This window comes from Salmo trutta, chromosome 19, assembly GCF_901001165.1.
Source record: "Salmo trutta chromosome 19, fSalTru1.1, whole genome shotgun sequence".
In the NCBI taxonomy this organism is placed as follows: domain Eukaryota; kingdom Metazoa; phylum Chordata; class Actinopteri; order Salmoniformes; family Salmonidae; genus Salmo; species Salmo trutta.
In genome coordinates this window covers 53,596,052-53,616,249 of record NC_042975.1, presented here as the reverse complement: position 1 = coordinate 53,616,249, position 20,198 = coordinate 53,596,052, and the positions used below count along the sequence as shown (strand labels likewise).

At 45.4% G+C, this 20,198-nt stretch overlaps 1 protein-coding gene across 3 annotated transcripts in view; it reads right to left on the bottom strand.

Moving 5' to 3' along the window:
* st6gal1 (ST6 beta-galactosamide alpha-2,6-sialyltranferase 1) overlaps positions 1-20,198 on the bottom strand; it is a 177,478-nt gene that overhangs the window by 108,660 nt on the left and 48,620 nt on the right. For 2 of the 3 annotated variants that reach the window (XM_029701743.1, XM_029701742.1), the window contains exon 5: positions 11,647-11,911. In XM_029701743.1, the coding sequence (XP_029557603.1) occupies positions 11,647-11,911 (265 nt within the window). The remainder of the gene's footprint in view (positions 1-11,646; positions 11,912-20,198) is intronic. The other variant, XM_029701744.1, reaches the window with a different exon arrangement.

Here is a 20,198-nt window from a genome sequence, read left to right as displayed (position 1 = left end):
ACAGTAAGGTAGTACAGTAATGTTACAGTAGCTAGCTACACCTTTACTGAATGACAACAATGTAGCCTGAACACTGTTCTCTCTAGTTAGTTGGGCTTGGAAATTGATAATTGAACATATCGAGAGATCACACATTCATGCAGCTGTGGTGGTGTCACTCTTTTATCTATCTACCTGCTTTCAGGCCTTTATCCATACTAGAAGGTCTCCCATGAAAGTAATGTTGACTTCAATGGGACAACCAGCTAATTAGGGATGAAATGTTGTGCTCCGGTTCCGGACTGGAGGGTGACTCTGGCTGCGCCGGTTCCGGACTGGAGGGTGACTCTGTCGGTTCCGGACTGTGGGCCGTCTCTGTCTGTTCCGGATTGTGGGCCGTCTCTGTCGGTTCCGGACTGTGGGCCGTCTCTGGCGGTTCCGGACTGTGGGCCGTCTCTGTCGGTTCCGGACTGTGGGCCGTCTCTGTTGGTTCCGGACTGCGGGCCGTCTTTGTCGGTTCCGGACTGCGGGCCGTATCTGTCGGTTCCGCACTGCGGGCCGTCTCTGTCGGTTCCGGACTGTGGGCCGTCTCTGCTGGCTCCGGATTGTGGGCCGTCTCTGCTGGTTCCGGACTGCGGGCCGTCTTTGTCGGTTCCGGACTGTGGGCCGTCTCTCCTGGCTCCGGACTGTGGGCCATCTCTAGATGGGGCACTATCGCCGGAAGCTCTGGACGGGGCACTGTTGCCGGACACTCTGGACGGGGAACTGTTGCTGGACACTCTGGACGGGGCACTGTTGCCGGACACTCTGGACCGGGCACTGTTGCCGGAAGCTCTGGACGGGGACTGCGCACTGAAGGCCTGATGCGTGGGGCTGGCTTAGGAGGCGCCAGACTAGGGACACACACCCCAAGACTAGTGCGAGGAGCTAGAACAGGACGTACTAGACTGGGCTGACGCAGAGGAGGCCTGGTGCGTGGTTCTGGCTTTGGAGGCGCCAGACTAGAGACACGCACCTCAGGGCTAGTGCGAGGAGCAGGAACTGGATACACCGGGCCATGAGTAGGCACTGGAGGTCTGGAGCGCACCTCCTGCACAACCCGTCCTGGCTGGATGGTAATAGTAGCCCTGCACGAGTGGAGTGCAGACACAGGGCTAACTGGGCTGTGCAGAGGCCTGATGGCTGCCGTGCGTAGAGCAGGCGTAGGGTAGCCTGGGCCTAGGAGGCGCACTGGTGGCCAGATGTGCTGCGCAGGCATCCTCCTTCCAGGCTGGATGCCCACTCTAGCACGGCACTTGCGAGGGGCTGGAATCGCTCGCCCCGGACTGTGCGTGCGCATGGGCGAGATCGTACGCACTTCCACATACATTGGCGCTCTCCTCTCCACACGCTCCCCATAATAAGCACGGGGAGTTGGCTTAGGGCTCACCCTTGGCCCAGCCAAACTACCCATGTGCCACCCCAAAAAGATTTCTTGGGGGTGTCTCTCAGGCTTCCTTGCCAGCCATGTTCCCGCATAGCGTCCCCGGTCCTCTTCAGCCTTCCTCCATGGTCCTTCTCCCGCTAGTAACTGCTCCCAAGTCCAAAACTCCTTATAGCTCTGTTAATGCTCCTTCCTCCGCTGCTTGGTCCGTTGGTGGTGGGTAGTTCTGTCACGGGCGTCGTATGAATTGGACTAAAACGCAGCGGGAATGTGTATGCTCATTATCTTCTTTTATTGAAGAAACAAAACAAAAAAACACACAAACAAAAGAATGACGATTAACAGTCCTGTCAGGCACACAGCTAAACAAGGAACAACTACCCACAAATCCCATAGAAAAAACACCCCTACTAAATAGGACCTTCAATTCGAGACAACAAGAAACAGCTGCCTCCAATTGAAGGTCAAAACAATGAACTAGACATAGAAACAGAAAAACTAGAAAATAGAACATAGAAATACAAACATAGAACACAACCCAAAAACACCGACAACACAAAACAAACACACCCCTGCCACGTCCTGACCAAACTACAATAACAAATAACCTATTTTACTGGTCAGGACGTGACAGAATGAGAGCATGTGTCACGTGTGCTCCCTCTCTGGCCTCTAAGTCACCAGGCTGCCCAGAATGACGCCTCACCTAAGGGAAGCATCAGGGAGTGTTTTTTTCCGTTGGGAATGACGTCGGGTCCGGGAGCCGCAATAAGCTCTCATGCCTCAGACAGATCGCCAGGCTCCTCTGCCTCCTCCGGTTCGTCAGGCTCCCCTGCTACAAATGGCTCGTCAAGCTTTCATGCCTTCATGCCTTCACCGGCTTTCATGCCAGGCTCCCCGGCTCCAAATGGCTCATCAGGCTCTCATGCCTCAGCCGGATCAACAGGCTCCCCTGCCTCAACCGGTCTGCCAGGTTCCCGCGCCCCAGCCGGTGACAAGTTCCTGCGCATCAGCAGGGGTGACCGGTCCGCTTCCGATACCCGGGATCGTCCCTTTGGTTGGCGTCCTGCGGCTGGAGCCGAACGCACCGGGGAGGGGGTACTGTCACGTATGCTCTCTCCGGCGCTCTAGGTCACCATGCTCCCATGTTTCAGCCGGACTGACAGGTTTCCCGCACCTCAGCAGAGGTGACCGGTCCGCTTCTAATCCCCGGAATTGTCATTTCAGTCGGCGTCCTGCGGCTGGATCCGCGAGTCGGGGAAGGGGTAGTGTCACGTGTGCTCCCTCTCCGGCATCTAGGTCACCAGGCTGTTCATTAAGATGCACACCTGTCACCAACACACACCTGTTACGCGCACCTGCATGTTGTCAGACTCACCTGGACTCCATCACTTCCCTGATTAGCCGGACTGACAGGTTTCCCGCGCCTCAGCAGAGGTGACCGGTCCACTCCTGATCCCTGGGATTGTCATTTTGGTCAGCGTCCTGCAGCTGGATCCGCACGTCAAGGAGGGGGTACGGTCACGTGTGCTCCCTCTCCGGCCTCTAGGTCACCAGGCTGCTCTTTATGGCGCACAGCAGTCTCCATCATTACGCTCACCTGCGTGTCGTCAGACTCACCTGGACTCCATCACTTCCCTGATTACCTTCCCTATATACAGTGCCTTGCAAAAGTATTCATCCCACCTGGCGTTTTTCCTATTTCATTGCATTACAACCTGTAATTTAAATGGATTTTTATTTGGATTTCATGTAATGGGACAAAAACAAAATAGTTCAAATTGGTGAAGTGAAATGAATGAAATAAATAATTTTAAAACATAAAAAAACGGAAGAGTGGTGCGTGCATATGTATTCACCACCTGTGCTATGAAGCCAGTAAATAAGATCTGGTGCAACCAATTACCTTCAGAAGTCACATAATTAGTTTGATTACAAATAGGTGGACTTTATTTAAGTGTCACATGGTCTGTCACATGATCTCAGTATATATACAGCTGTTCTGAAAGGCCCCAGAATCTGCAACACCACTAAGCAAGGGGCACCACCAAGCAAGCGGCATCATGAAGACCAAGGAGCTCTCAAAACAGGTCAGGGACAAAGTTGTGGAGAAGTACCGATCAAGGTTGGGTTATAAAAAAATATCAGAAACTTTGAACATCCCACGGAGCAACATTAAATCCATTATTATAAAATGGAAAGAATATGGCACCACAACAAACCTGCCAAAACTCATGGACCAGGCAAGGAGGGCATTAATCAGAGGGGCAACGAAGGGACCAAAGATAACCCTGAAGGAGCTGCAAAGCTCCACAGTGGAGATTGGAGTATCTGTCCATCGGACCACTTTAAGCCGTACACTCCACAGAGCTGGGCTTTACGAGAAAGTGGCCAGAAAAAAAGCCATTGCTTAAAGAAAAAAATAAGCAAACACGTTTGCTGTTTGCCAAAAGGCATGTGGGAGACTCCCCAAACATATGGATGAAGGTACTCTGGTCAGATGAGGCTAAGATTGAGTTTTTTGGCTATCAAGGAAAATGCTATGTCTGGCTCAAACCCAACACCTCTCATCACCACAAGAACCCCATCCCCACAGTGAAGCATGGTGGTGGCAGCATTATACTGTGGAGATGTTTTTCATCGGCAGGGACTGGGAAACTGGACAGAATTGAAGGAATGATGGATGGTGCTAAATACAGGGAAATTCTTGAGGGAAACTGGAGGTTCACCTTCCAGCAGGACAATGACCCTAAGCATACTGCTAAAGCAACACTCGAGTGGTTTAAGGGGAAACATTTAAATGTCTTGGAATGACCTAGTCAAAGCCCAGACCTCAATCCAATTGAGAATCTGTGGTATGACTTAAAGATTGCTGTATACCAGCGGAACCCATCCAACTTGAAGGAGCTGTAGCAGTTTTGCCTTGAAGAATGGGCAAAAATCCCAGTGGCTAGATGTGCCAAGCTTATTGAGACATACCCCAAGAGACTTGCAGCTGTAATTGCTGTAAAAGGTGGCTCTACAAAGTATTGACTTTGGGGGGGTGAATAGTTATGCACTCAAGTTTTCAGTTTTTTTGTCTTATTTCTTGTTTGTTTCACAATAAAAAATATTTTGCTTCTTCAAACTGGTAGGCATGTTGTGTAAATCAAATGATACAAACCCCCCAAAAATCTATTTTAATTCCAGGGTTGTAAAGCAACAATATAGGAAAAATGCCAAGGGGGTGAATACTTTCGCAAGCCACTGTATGTCAGAGAGGTGTTTCTGGGACCACATCGTTTCTTTCAAGGTAGGATTATAGCAATATTTTGTTACCTTTATGCCTATTTACATGCATATTTCTATTATTGTACCTAATGTTGGCTGTTAGGCTAAATGTATTTTTTTCTTCTCCAAAACAATGACCCAAAACACACTGCCACCCGGGTTTGCATTGCAAAACAATGACCCAAAACACACTGCCACCTGGGTTTGCATTGCAAATGAGGGCATAAACTGGGTCAAGACGCCAGCAGAGTAAGTAGACATTTATGTAGTAAATTAAAGGTTAAATAAAATACATGAATAAAAGGCCTACAACACTTTCGGTAGGTTTACAGTATATTTACAAATATTTTTTTTAATCTCTACTTGTAGGTCTCCTGATTTAAACCCGATCTAACTTGTTTGGCATCAACTGAAAACATTAATCCGTAGCTTTGCCAAGCTGACAAGCAAAGATGAACTGGTCAAGGGCATCAAGATGTTTTGGCTAGAGAAATTGATGAAACAACAATGCAAAAAATACATTGATCATCTCAGCAAGGTTTTACCTGTGGTCGTGGAGCTGGGTGGAAGTGCGACTAAACAATGTTTAAATAAACATCCGCATTTTAATGTATTTCTTCTCGTTATTTTATTAGCAAAAGCATAAAGATGTTGGTGAAGAAATACTGTACTGCTGAGCACTTAAGCATCGAATACATTGCAAGTTGGGGGATTTTCACTCCAGTAGCCGGGCTATAAAAAGCCTATTGTCCTGCTAATAGGAAACATTTGCATGATGGGCTACACCTGCTACAGTACTACAGTACACTTGTGAAAAACAAGTGTTTGAAAACCTGTTTTCAAAATGCCTCCAGTTGTCCATCACTACCGTAAATAAAAACACAGCATGTTGTTTACATCTTGTTTACATTCTTTATTGTACCCACAATGTCAAAAATCATTTGTATCTACCTTTCCAATTACTTTTAGAGTTTGGGATTTACAAATGTGCGCTTTTGTTTTAGGTCGAACGTGCAGACTTTTTTTTTCTTTAAATTATTGTTTTATGTAGATTGCTACATTTTTGACCAATTGCAATTGTAAGTAGGCCTAATAAAATAAATCCTACTTCTATTAGGCTGTTAAGCCTCATAGCCTTGTCAGCCAGTTAAGTTATTTTATTTACTGTAGGTCTAGGCTCCGAAGAAAGACTCCAATTAAGCCCTCTTGTTGTTTGTAAAGTCAAATTAAAATGAAGATTATTGTTGAAATGAATTGCTCCAATGGTGTAGGTTTTCTCTGTCTGTTGGTGTGCAACACTTGCATAACAAGTTAGCTATATTTTCAGCACCCAGCCACTGTTCACCTCCTATTGATTGTGCTGCGGTTCCCGCCAGTTGTTTTTTACATTTAACCTTTATTTAACTAGGTAAGAGAAAATTCTTATTTACAATCACAGCCTACCCCAGCCAAACCCAGATGACGCTGGGCCAATTGTTCGCGCCATATGGCACACCCAATCACGGTCGGATGTGATACAGTTCTGTATTCGAACCAGGGACTGTAGACCGCTGCGCCACTCAGGAGACATGACCTCTAAATAATATATATATATATATATATATATATATATTTTTTTTTTTTTTTCAGAACATAACCCTGTGTAGGTAGATGTGGAAAGGTAAATGATTTGTTGCGAGGTGGGGAGGAGGGGTTTCACACCTAGCTCAAGATGGGGAGGGGGGGTGTTTCACACCTAGCTCGGCTATTAGACAATTCTTTAGTAAAGGTTGAATAGTCTATTGTTCAGCTAGTAGCCCATCCTAGAAACGCTGTTAGCAGAATTCACAGCCTGCTACGCTTGTGAAAAACTAATAATAATACTTTCACCCTTTCCACATGTTAAAGATTCCAAATGATACATTTTTTGTTGTTGCCACAATCGGCCCCAACCCCAATTAATACATTTGGGCACAGTTGATAGCGTGCTGGACTTCGGGCTAGAATGTTGATGGTTCGAAACCTGCTCCCTGCTTGTTTCATTACATTATTATGCCGGTCTCAGGGCAAATAGCCTGGATTGTTACTCCCATCTCGTTCCTCGCCCTCTTCCACACGTCAAATAGTAATATGCTTTAAACTGGTGACAAACACATTTTGCTGCCCTGTTTTCAATTGTCCACATGGCTGGGAGAACCTCCTCAGATTAATGCAGATGAAGGGAGTTAGATATGCATAGGAAGTGTATTGTACTGTTTTTTTCTGTATATATGAATTACAAATCAGCCTTTACTTAAATCATGTTTCTAGTCTATTGCATAGTTACAATGTGTAATCATTGATGTCCCAGGAGCAGGAGTGGTAAACACTGTTGAAGTGTATAATTGTAATAAATACATGCAGACACAGCATCACTCAAAGAATGGAGTTTGATACACCTGGTATTGGATATGACTGAAAAAAAACTTGCTAAATAGCAATTTTCGTAAATTAACTTTATGACATAAACATATGCACAATTGTTTGTCTCTACATTAACTAACAGATTCTTCTCAATTGTAATTTTTTTGCTTGACTCGTTATGATGTTATAACTACTTACATTTGCTTCCACTGTAATGTTTTTGCCAGACATCTTTGCTGAAGAAAGTCACCAGAAACGGGTGGAATAACGTCAAATTCGTCATCGGAACCACTCGATATGATTGGTCATATAACAACCTTGGGACCCAAATGCATAATGAGTGCTCTAACTCCCCCCTGCGGTGGTCTGGAGCAATGAAGCCGTGACGCTGGGTACCTCTAAGTCCCGCTGCGTAAGCTCGCAACTTTTAAAGGAGGAACCACTATATAGACAGTACCAAAACAAATGATCTAATGATTCTGTCTCTTCGCAGCAAAATCTGCAGAGCTGGAATGGTTGTATCATGAACCTAAATAGTGAATTGTGTTATTTGGATTTATGGTTCATGAGAAGACGTTTTTCAAAATGTCCAAGTTAGAGGAAAATCTATTCTGACGGACCTTATGGGTCCTTTAAGGCAAATTTGTTCAGCATGAGGAAAGACCCCTACATACACAGTTTCAAGTCTCTAGGTCAAACAGAGTGGCAGATGAGGGTATAAGTGAGACTGCTTATGCAGTGCCACCTATAGGCTAGTCGTGTCATTCATTTTGACCAAGTTACACATGGCCTATAGTTTCTGTGTGCCATTAGAAAAAAAGTTACCAATCATTGTGAACCCCTAAAAACATTTACATATTACCCCGCGTCCTTTTCTGCAGGTGAAGTTTTGATTTAAAATATTATGTTGTTTCTCATATGTTGCTAATATATTCAGTCAGGATTGTACATTTCAAATAATGTCTTACAAGTATACTTACTTTACTTTAACCTCTTGGCGTTCCCCTAGGATAGGGGGCGCTACAGCGATTTTTGAAAAAAAATCGTGCCCATTTTAAACGGCCTCCTACTCAAAGTCAGAAGCTAGGATATGCATATAATTAATACTTGTGGATAGAAAACACCCTAAAGTTTCTAAAACTGTTTGAATGGTGTCTGTGAGTATAACAGAACTCATATGGCAGTCAAAACCCCGAGACAGATCGAAACAGGAAGTGGAATTCTGAATTGCGAACTCAACTTCATCACGTTGCCTATTAATCACACCGTGAGCTATGGTTCATTGAGCACTTCCTATTGCTTCCACTAGATGTCCCCAGTCTTTACAAAGTGATTTGAGTCTCCTACTGTGAAAACTGACAGAATGACACGCTGTGGAACGTGGTCACACGGAGAGGGCCATCACCATTATGACGCCGGCGCCCCTGGTTACCCTCCCCTTTCGAAACGTTTTGAAACACAATGCAATCGTCCCCCTCGAATCTTATTGGAGCTCTCGTTGAAAAAGGCCCTAAAGATTTATGTTATACAACGTTTGACATGTTTGAACGAACCTAAATAAGAAAAAAATGCATTTTGTTGAAAGAGTAGCCCCGCGCACATCGGAACTTTTGGTTCAGCCTTCAGAACGCGCTAACAACAACAAGCTAATGGAACATAAAGGATGAACTACATTTGTTGTGGACCTGGGATGAAAATACATTTGTTGTGGACCTGGGATTCCTGGAAGTGCCTAAGGATGAAGATAATAAAAGGTAAGGGATTATTGACAATAGTATACAAGACTAGATTTGATATGCGATTGTTCCAAGATGGCTAGCCTATTGCTATTGCTAGCCTATTGTTCTGAGTATCGCATCCCCTTTTATCGCAAAGTGTGATTACCCGGTAAAGTTATTTTTAAATCTGGCATTACAGGTGCTTTCAAGAGATATTCATCTATAAATCTTAGAATGACAATATTACATTTTAAAAATGTTTTCGAATAGTGATTTAGTAAATTGTAGCACTGTTTCACCGGATGCATTTGAGGGAAAATAGTTAGTCAACGTTACGTGCAGATGTAAAATGCTGTTTTTATATGAACTTTATCGAACAAAAGAATGCATGCATTGTGTAACATGATGTCCTAGGTGTGTCATCTGATGAAGTTTGTAAAAGGTTAGTGCTGCATTTAGCTGTTTTTTGGTTATTTGTGATGCATGTGGTTTTTCGGAAAATGGCTATGTGGCTACTTTTACGATATACTCCTCTAACATAATCTAATGTTTTGCTTTTGCTGTAAAGCCTTTTTGAAATCGGACATGGTTCGTGGTTCGAACCATGGTTCGTGGTTTTTGAAATCGGATCGTGGTTCGATTCAGGAGAGGTGTATCTATAAAACGATCTAATTTGAAAAGAATTTGAAAAAAAAAAATTATTACATTTTGTTTTGCTAATGGCGATAGGATTTTTCGCTGGATGTCCGTCGAGGCCGCACAGGGGTTAAGTGCCTAGAAGTTTACTTGGTTGACTTTTTTAGTACTCTAACACAACTTTAGTGTATTTAGTACAACTGAAGATGTTCCAAAATAACACTATATAAGTACACATTAAATACATGTATGTATTACAGTACTTGACATTAACTTTTTTAGCCACTTGTCCATCAGACAAGTAGGTTTGTTTTTTTACTTGTCCGAAAGCTCAAGTCATTTGTCCAAAGGAAAAATACATATAATCTGTAAGACCATGGGACGAAACGGTGACTGAAAATTGTATTGTATCATGCAAGGAACCACTTCACAAAATAAAATGCATTATTATCACTGGTATTGACAATGGAAGGCTGCTGGGTCTCTGTTCTCAAGTATTATAAATCCTGCCGTTGTAGCCTTGAGCAAGGCACTTAACCAACCCTACAAAAACACACCCGAGTCAACTTATCAACTGTTGAGCAGCTGATTTTTTACAATGTGTTAGAGCAGTGCTGGAACAAAAACATGCACACCCAGTAGCTGTCCAGGACTATCCTGGAGGGTGGTTAGCGACCCTGCAACATTACAATTACAACCAAATACTATTTATGTCTTTATTAAATAATTCTCACATTCAATGAACCAGGGATCAAACGGTAAGGTGGGCAACTTCAAAGCAAGGTAGCTAAGACATGTTAATCTATTTGTACGGGTAAAATATTATGTTTTCAGGGGAGATCTTGACAGCATAGGAGTTACTGTACTTGTCAATTAGGTTATTCTAAGAATACTTTTTACTGAATAGAAAAGAATCCCAGCTTTCCAAGGGTTTCAGAATTATTTCTCAACACCAAATTTAGAGTGCTTGAGAGAGTATGCTGAGAGTATGCTGCATTGGTTTCATCAACTGTGCACCCGTATCAACTTTGTGACGGCCATTTGAGAATGTACATGAGTGCCGGTGGAAAGTTGTTTACGGCATTGGACATGACAATGACATTAATACATGCTAATAGCTAAATAGTTAAATAGCGAGATAACCAGTGAAATACTGGCACGCATGCATGTGATGCACACACCATGACATTTCCAGGATTTTCATTGGTGACCAAATATTTGCTATAACTGGGCAAATAACTCACTAACTAGCAATGAATATCAACAAAAGTCTCTAAAACGCATCTCAAGACTGCATGATTGAAAGACCACTCATGCCTGTCAATGTAGACCTACAATAATTATACTGCAATATGCTCTGTAAAAATTGGGAGGACAGTGCTCAACACATCGCATCCAGGGGACACTAATACAATTCTGTTCGGAGTAGGCTAATTGTTTGATATTGGGATTTTTTTTTAACTTTTCAATTTGGACAACTTAAATCTATAATCTGTTTGTCCGACATACTTGCCCCAGGCAAGCGGACAAGCGTTAATTTCAATCCCAGCGTTAGTACATTAGAAATAAAAAAATAAGTATCCATACAGTCATTTGTGGCTCAGTTGGTAGCGCATGGCGCTTGTAATGTCAGGATTGTGGGTTTGATTCCCACGGGGGACCAGTATGAAAATGTAGGCAATCTGTAAATTGCTCTGGATAAGAGCATCTGCTAAAATGTAAATAAAATATGTTTACCATGTACAATTATTTTGCAACTAAAAGAGTGCTCCAAAGATAATTAAAGTGCACTTTTAGTATTAATGGGATATGCTAGTGACATTATTAACACACTTCTGATGCAAAACAAATCCAAAATAGCCTAATCTTCATGACTAATGTTCAAATTTAAACGTCAAACAGTATCAAGGTTCTGGTCTAATGTTTCTAAAAATGTTAGGCATAATCGTGTTCATGGAGCCCTCAACTAGCCTTACACCTCACAGATTAGAGTGGTTTTACTATTGGTGAAACCAAAAATGTTGGTTCCATACTACTTGACAATAGCTTTCAGTGTCAGTAAAAGTATATTTTAAGTGTGTATAGAGTCCATTTCAAATTATGTCTTACAAGTACACTTACAGTAGTATACTTTAAGTGGGGTGATTTTAGTAACTAGAAGTACACTTAGGTGACTTTTAATAGTACGATAACACAACTTCTATACAACTTTAATGTGTTTAGTACAACAACACTTACCAATCTCCTTGCCCAGTCCAGAGTAGCGTAGTGACCCAGCCGACGATACCACTGCACAGCTCTTGTAGGGTCCAAGGTCAGAGGTTATGGGTTGTAGGGGCAGCTGGTACGCCCAGGGCAGAGAGGAGAAGGGCTCGAGGTCAGGGGTCAGGGTCGCAACTTCTACCTTGTACTTCAGCTGGCACAGCAACTCTGAGCCGCTCACCTTAGGACGAGTGGCCACACCCCCAGGACCAGAGAACTCCACACCATACTTATTCATCGCCTTGAGAGAGAGAGAGAGATTATGGTGAGAGGGAACGGTAATGTCGATGGAGAAGAAGATGGGGGAGATGGAGAAGAATAGAGGCAGTTGGAAAAAGGGACAGAAAGAGGGACAAAAGAGAAAAGATACGTATAAAAGTTGCAGATAACTTTGGACAAAAAAATATGAAATAAATCCAGTTTTCTGTTTCCATCTTTCTCTGAAATCTCTCCGAGCTAGCACATTTGGTTCCTTGTAAGTTGTGGGAATGTATGTTTTTGGTTTCACATTGGTTGTGGGAACAAAGCCATATGTTTCCTGACATTCCGAGGACAGAAGTGAAAAGGTTGCCTGTTCTAGGAACGTTTATATATAGGTTAGAGGTAGGTTCTGAGAACGTTTTATTCTGCATCCTTGAAAGTTTTCCTGGGAGGTTTTATTAACACTCTGAAAATGAAAATTCTAGGTTATTTGGAGGTTTTTGAATAACTTCACTGAATGTTTCAAGACTTTTAATAACACCGCTTGTTTATTTAGTGTTAACGTTTTTTTTTACACAGGCATTAATCATGCATTTTTTATTGTAACACAGCATTCAAACCTATACTATTCTGTTCCCTATCCATGGAGCTAGTCCACTGCGCCACCAGGATGGAGCTAGCATGTCCTCTTTCATTCACGGATACAACATTTTTCATTTTAGTCTATTCAAACAGACCCCATTTCAAAGGAAACAAGCACTCATTAAAATCAGGTGTGGCCAATTAGTGGGTGCAGCCAACACACCTGAACACACTTAACAAGTTAAAGGATAGAGAAAGTTTTGTTGATGATAAGAACGGAATCAAAATGTTTTTAAATAACATTCTTAGAACATTTTCTGAACGTTACAAAAGTTTTCTTATGGTTTTTATGTAACGTTTTCTTAACCTTCTCTTAACAGTTTGATTACCTGACTTTCAAACGGCAATCGACAGTTGAAACAAATTGTACTTGATAGAGTCCAAGATGGCATAGCAGTGCAGACGTGTTTTGTTCGTCCTCGTGAACTTTTGTATTTTTCGTCCTTTTTTGTATATATTTCAATTTTATTTTCAATCTCTTTTCCATTTTAAATCAATACCTTCTGGTAACCTGCCTCACCCAATGTGATACGGAACCGCTATTATTTTTTATTTTTAGACCTTATAACCAGAACCACCTAGTCATCAGAAGCTAACCAGCTAATTAGCTACAAGCTATTTAGTCATTGTTAGCCACTGCTAGCGGCCTTTACCTTCTGCACAGATACCAGCCCTTTTTTTAGCCTGGATAATACTCGCCAGCCTACCAGTATCGGACTGTTTCTCCACTACAACGCCGGATTCCTGCTGTAAACCCTGGACCATTACTTCTGATCTTCACAGCTAGCTAGCTGCCACCGAGTGACCCAGTACGAAAGCTATTCCTGAGCCAGGCCAGGCCAGGCCCACCTCCCGGCCTACTCAACTGTTTACCCGGACTCCACCAAAACACGTCTAGAATCCACTACTCCACCGGATCCTTGCCATAAGCTCTGGACCTTGGCACCGGATCACCGCTGCTACCGAGTGGCTATAGTGGCAAATGCCCCTGCCCCGAAGCTAGCACCAATTAGCTGTGAGCCAGGTGCATCTCCTGGCTAGCAAATTAAATTACTACAACTACAATTCCTCTTTCGCCATCTGGCTTGGATCCTTTGTCGACACGGTGCCCCACCACACCACCATGACTGGTCTGCCGACGAATACTCCATCCGCTGTGCCTTCAACCGGCCTCCGTCGGACGTCGGAGCAGACACTTCTACTAGCCCTGGGCTGCTAACTTTAAAAGCCGTGTCACCCGCGTGCTAGCGTAGTAGCGACTACTCCGCGGCTTCCCTGTTCCATCTATTGCTGTCCCCTGGACCCTATGATCACTTGGCTACATAGATAATGCCTGCTGCACTGTCCATTAATCACGGTACTCCATTCTGTTTATTTGTGTTTATCTGTCGGCCCCAGCCTCGAACTCAGACTCTGTGTGTAGTTAAGCGACCCTCTCTGCCCATTCATTGCCATTTTACCTGTTGTTGTTGTTTTAGCTGATTAGCTGTTGTTGTCTTAGCCGTTGTTGTCTTAGCTAGCTCTCCCAATCAACACCTGTGATTGCTTTATGCCTCGCTTTATGTCTCTCTCAAATGTCAATATGCCTTGTATACTGTTGTTTAGGTTAGTTATCACTGTTTTAGTTTACAATGGAGCCCCTAGTTCCACTCATCATACCTCTGATACCTCCTTTGTCCCACCTCCCACACATGCGGTGACCTCACCCATTATAACCAGCATGTCCATGGATGCAACCTCTCTTATCATCACTCAGTGCCTGGGCTTAACTCCGCTGTACCCGCACCCCACCTGTCTGCACATTATGCCCTGTATCTATTCTACCACGCCCAGAAATCTGCTCCTTTCATTCTTTGTCCCCAACACTCTAGACAACCAGTTTTGATAGCCTTTAGCCGTACCCTCATACTACTCCTCCTCTGTTCCTCCGGTGATGTGGAGGTAAACCCAGGCCCTGCGTGTCCCCAGGCAACATCATTTGTTGACTTCCGTGATCGAAAAAGCCTTGGTTTCATGCATGTTAACATCAGAAGCCTCCTCCCTAAGTTTGTTTTACGCACTGCTTTAGCACACTCTGCCAACCCTGATGTCCTTGCCGTGTCTGAATCCTGGCTTAGGAAGGCCACCAAAAATTCTGAGAATTCCATACCCAACTACAACATTTTCCGTCAAGATAGAACTGCCAAAGGGGGAGGAGTTGCAATCTACTGCAGAGACAGCCTGCAGAGTTCTGTCATACTTTCCAGGTCTATACCCAAACAGTTCGAACTTCTTATTTTAAAAATTAATCTCTCCAGAAATGTCTCTCACTGTTGCCGCCTGTTATCGACCCCCCTCCGCTCCCAGCTGCGCCCCCCCCAAATAGCTTCAGAGATCGTTCTGTCAGGTGACCTAAACTGGGATATACTTAACACCCCGGCATTCCTACAATCTAAGCTAGATGCCCTCAATCTCACACAAATCAACAAGGAACCCACCAGGTACAACCCTAAATCCGTAAACATGGGCACCCTCATAGACATTATCCTGACCAACTTGCCCTCCAAATACACCTCTGCTGTTTTCAATCAGGATCTCAACGATCACTGCCTCATTGCCTGTATCCGCTATGGGTCCGCGGTCAAACAACCTCCCCTCATCACTGTCAAACACTCCCTAAAACACTTCTGCGAGCAAGCCTTTCTAATCGACCTGGCCCGGGTATCCTGGAAGGATATTGACCTAATCCCGTCAGTCGAGGATGCCTGGTCGTTCTTTAAAAGTAATTTCCTCACCATCTTAGAAAAGCATGCCCCTTTCAAAAAATGCAGAACTAAGAACAGATATAGTCCTTGGTTCACTCCAGACCTGGCTGCCCTTGACCAGCACAAAAACATCCTGTGGCGGACTGCAATAGCATCGAATAGTCCCCGCGATATGCAACTGTTCAGGGAAGTCAGGAACCAATACACGCAGTCAGTCAGGAACCTAAAGGCTAGCTTTTTCAAGCAGAAATTTGCATCCTGTAGCTCTAACTCCAAAAAGTTTTGGGACACTGTAAAGTCCATGGAGAACAAGAGCACCTCCTCCCAGCTACCCACTGCACTGAGGCTAGGTAACACCACCGATAAATCCATGATAATCGAAAATGTCAATAAGCATTTCTCTACGGCTGGCCATGCCTTCCTCCCGGTTACTCCAACGCCGGCCAACAGCTCCGCCCCCCAGAAGCTACTCACCCAAGCCTCCCCAGCTTCTCCTTCACCCAAATCCAGATAGCTGATGTTCTGAAAGAGCTGGAAAACCTGGACCTGTACAAATCAGCTGGGCTGGACAATATGGACCCTCTCTTTCTAAAACTATCCACCACAATTGTTGCAACCCCTATTACCAGCCTGTTACATTACAGTTTCCGAGCCGGTCACGGGTGCACCTCAGCCACGCTCAAGGTACTAAACGATACCATAACCGCCATCGATAAAAGACATTACTGTGCAGCCGTCTTCATCGACCTGGCCAAGGCTTTCGACTGTGTCAATCACCGTATTCTTATCGGCAGACTCAATAGCCTTGGTTTCTCAAATGACTCCCTCACCTGGTTCCCCAACTACTTTGCAGACATAGTTCAGTGTGTCAAATCAGAGGGCCTGTTGTCCGGACCGCTGGCAGTCTCTATGGGGGTACCACAGGGTTCAATTCTCGGGTCGACTCTTTTCTCTGTATATATCAATTATGTCGCTCTTGTTGCGGGTGATTCCCTGATCCACCTCTACGCAGACGACACCATTCTGTATACTTCTGGCCCTTCCTTGGACACTGTGCTAACTAACCTCCAAATGAGCTTCAATGCCATACAACAATCCTTCCGTGGCCTCCAACTGCTCTTAAACGCTAGTAAAACCAAATGCATGCTTTTCAACCGTTCGCTGCCCGCACCACCCTGGACTAGCATCACCACCCTGGACGGTTCTGACCTAGAATATGTGGACAACTATAAAAACCTAGGTGTCTGGCTAGACTGTAAACTCTCCTTCCAGACTCATATTAAATATCCCCAATCCAAAATCAAATCTAGAATCAGCTTTCTATTTCGCAACAAAGCCTCCTTCACTCACATCGCCAAACTTACCCTAGTAAAACTGACTATCCTACCGATCCTCGACTTCGGCGATGTCATCTACAAAATAGCTTCCAATACTCTACACAGCAAACTGGATGCAGTTTATCACAGTGCCATCCGTTTTTTTACCAAATCACCTTATACCACCCACCACTGCGACCTGTATGCTCTAGTCGGCTGGCCCTCGCTACATATTCGTCACCAGACCCACTGGCTCCAGGTCATCTATAAGTCTATGCTAGGTAAAGCTCCGCCTTATCTCAGTTCACCAGTCACGATAACTACACCCACCCATAGCACACGTTCCAGCAGGTATATCTCACTGATCATCCCCAAAGCCAACACCTCATTTGGTCGCCTTGGCCGCCTTTCCTTCCAGTTCTCTGCTGCCAGTGACTGGAACGAATTGCATTTTTTTAAAATAAATAAATAATAAAACATTTAAAAAAAATAAATAAATAAATAATAAAAAAAAATCGCTGAAGCTGGAGACTTATATTTCCCTCACCAACTTTAAACATCAGCTATCTGAGCAGCTAACCGATCGCTGCAACTGTACATTGTCCATCTGTAAATAGCCCACCCAATCTACCCACCTCATCCCCATACTGTTTTTATTTACTTTTCTGCTCTTTTGCACACCAGTATCTCTACTTGCACATCATCATCTGTGTCACAATAGTTGAAGCCGTGTTGTATGGACCAAACTGCAGACGGAATGTGGATACTCATCTTTTTAATATATAAGAGCAAAGCATCCACAGGAAAAACAATAATTACTAACGACAGGCTAACAGGCTACATACAAACAAAGGACTAGCAGTGTTAGCACAACCACCCACAAACCCAAGTGACAAACATACTCCTAAATATATGACTCCCAATCAGGAACAACGATCCCCAGCTGTTCCTGATCAGGAGTCACAAGACTAACATAGAAACAGACATACTAGACAACACATACAGACTTCTTCTGCCACGTCCTGACCAAAAGACAACACCACTACTCCCTCTGCTGGTCAGGACGTGACAGTACCCCCCCCCCTAAGGTGCAGACCCCGGGATGCACCTTAAAAGAAAACACAAAAATCCCCAATACCACAACAAAAAATAATATTCCCTAAACAAAAAAGGGAGGGAAGGGAGGGAGGGTGGCTGCCGTCAACGACGACACTGTGCTACACCCTCCCTCCCCAACCCACCTATCCTGGAGGTGGCTCTGGTTCCGGCCTCCTGCCCTCCAGGTCGTAGGCAGACTCATTGGGGTCCGGGTCATAGACAGACTCAAGTTGTTGTGGCTCGTGGGCAGGTTCCCTCATCTCCACGCTGTAGGCAGACTCATTTACAACACAGTTAGTCAATTTCAGTTCTGAGTCGTAGGTAGACTCCTTCAGTTCCGGGTCGCAGACAGACTCACCCGGTTCTGGGTCATAGGCAGACTCCCTCGATTCCGGGTCGCAGGCAGACCCCCTCGGTTCCGGGTTGCAGGCAGACCCCTTCGGTTCCGGGTCACAGGCAGGCTCCCTTGGTTCCGGGTCGCAGGCAGACTCCCTCGGTTCCGGGTCGCAGGCAGACTCCCTCGGTTCCGGGTCACAGGCAGACTCCTTCGGTCCCGGGTCACAGGCAGACCCCCTCGGTTCTGGGTTACCTATCCTGGAGGTGGCTCTGGTTCCGGCCTCCTGCCCTCCAGGTCGTAGGCAGACTCATTGGGGTCCGGGTCGTAGACAGACTCAAGTTGTTGTGGCTCGTGGGCAGGTTCCCTCATCTCCACGCTGTAGACAGACTCATTTACAACACAGTTAGTCAATTTCAGTTCTGAGTCGTAGGTAGACTCCTTCAGTTCCGGGTCGCAGACAGACTCACCCGGTACTGGTCACAGGCAGACCCCCTCGGTTCCGGGTTACAGGCAGGCTCCCTCGGTTCCGGGTCGCAGGCAGTCTCCCTCGGTTCCGGACTAGACACTGTTGCCGGATACTCTAGACTGCACACTGTTGCCGGATACTCTGGACTGCACACTGTTGACGGATACTCTGGACCGCACACTGGTGCCCGGATACTCTGGACCGCGCACACTGGTGCCGGATACTCTGGACTGCACACTGGTGCCGGATACTCTGGACCGCACACTGGTGCCGGGCTCTTGAGGCTGGGCCGCCGCACTGGAAGCCTGGTGCGTGGGGCTGGTAGAGGTGGTACCAGGCTGAAGACACACACCCTAGGGCTAGTGCGAGGAGCGGGAACAGGCTGAATAGGACTAGGCCGACTCATGGGAAGCTTGGTCCGGGTTGCTGGTACTGGTCGTGCCATACTGGAGGTACTCACTTCCGGGATAGCACGAGAGGCGGGAACCAGAAAGACTGGGCCATGGAGGCGTACAGGTGGCTTTGACCGCACCGCCTGCACAACCCGTCCTGGCTGGATGGAACTAGTAGCCCTGTACGAGCGGGGTGCTGGTACAGGGCGAACTGGGCTGTGCAGGGGCCTGATGGTTGCCGTGCGTAGAGTGGGAGTAGGGTAGCCTGGTCCTAGGAGGCGTACCGGCGACCAGATGCGCTGCGCAGGCATCCTCCTACCAGGCTGGATGCCCACTCTAGCACGGCATCTGCGAGGGGCTGGAATGGCGCGCATCGGACTGTGCGTGCGTATGGGTGAGAGTGCGCACCTCAGCAAAACACGGCGCCCTCCACTCCATACGCACCTCCATGTACTCACGGGTAGCTGGCTTATGGCTCTTCCTTGGCCTAGCCAAACTACCCGTGTGCCCCCACCCAAAAAATTATTGGGGGTGCCTCTCCGGCTTCCTCGCCAGTCGTATACCCCGGTAGCGTTCCCGCTCCTCACCAGCCTTTCTCCACGGGCCCTCTCCGGGCCAGAATCTGGTCCCAAGTCCATTTCTCACGAGTGTCCATGTCAAAGTCTATTTCCTCAGAATAGTCCATATATTCAGAGTCCTGCTCCTTTTTCCGCTGCTTGGTCTTGTTGTGGTGGGTGGTTCTGTCACAATAGTTGAAGCCGTGTTGTATGGACCAAACTGCAGACGGAATGTGGATACTCATCTTTTTAATATATAAGAGCAAAGCATCCACAGGAAAAACAATAAACAATAATTACTAACGACAGGCTAACAGGCTACGTACAAACAAAGGACTAGTAGTGTTAGCACAACCACCCACAAACCCAAGTGACAAACATACTCCTAAATATTTGACTCCCAATCAGGAACAACGATCCCCAGCTGTTCCTGATCAGGAGTCACAAGACTAACATTGAAACAGACATACTAGACAACACATACAGACTTCTTCTGCCACGTCCTGACCAAAATACTACACCACTACTCCCTCTGCTGGTCAGGACGTGACAATCTGCTCGTTTATCATCCCAGTGTTAATCTGCTAAATTGTAATTCTTCGCTACTATGGACTATTTTATTGCCTACCTCCTCATGCGTTTTGCACACACTGTAAATAAACTAAAAAATGTTCTACTGTGTCATTGACTTGTTTATTGTGTTATTGGCTTGTTTATTGTTTATTCCATGTTATTCCATGTGTAACTCTGTGTTGTTGTCTGTGTCACACTGCTT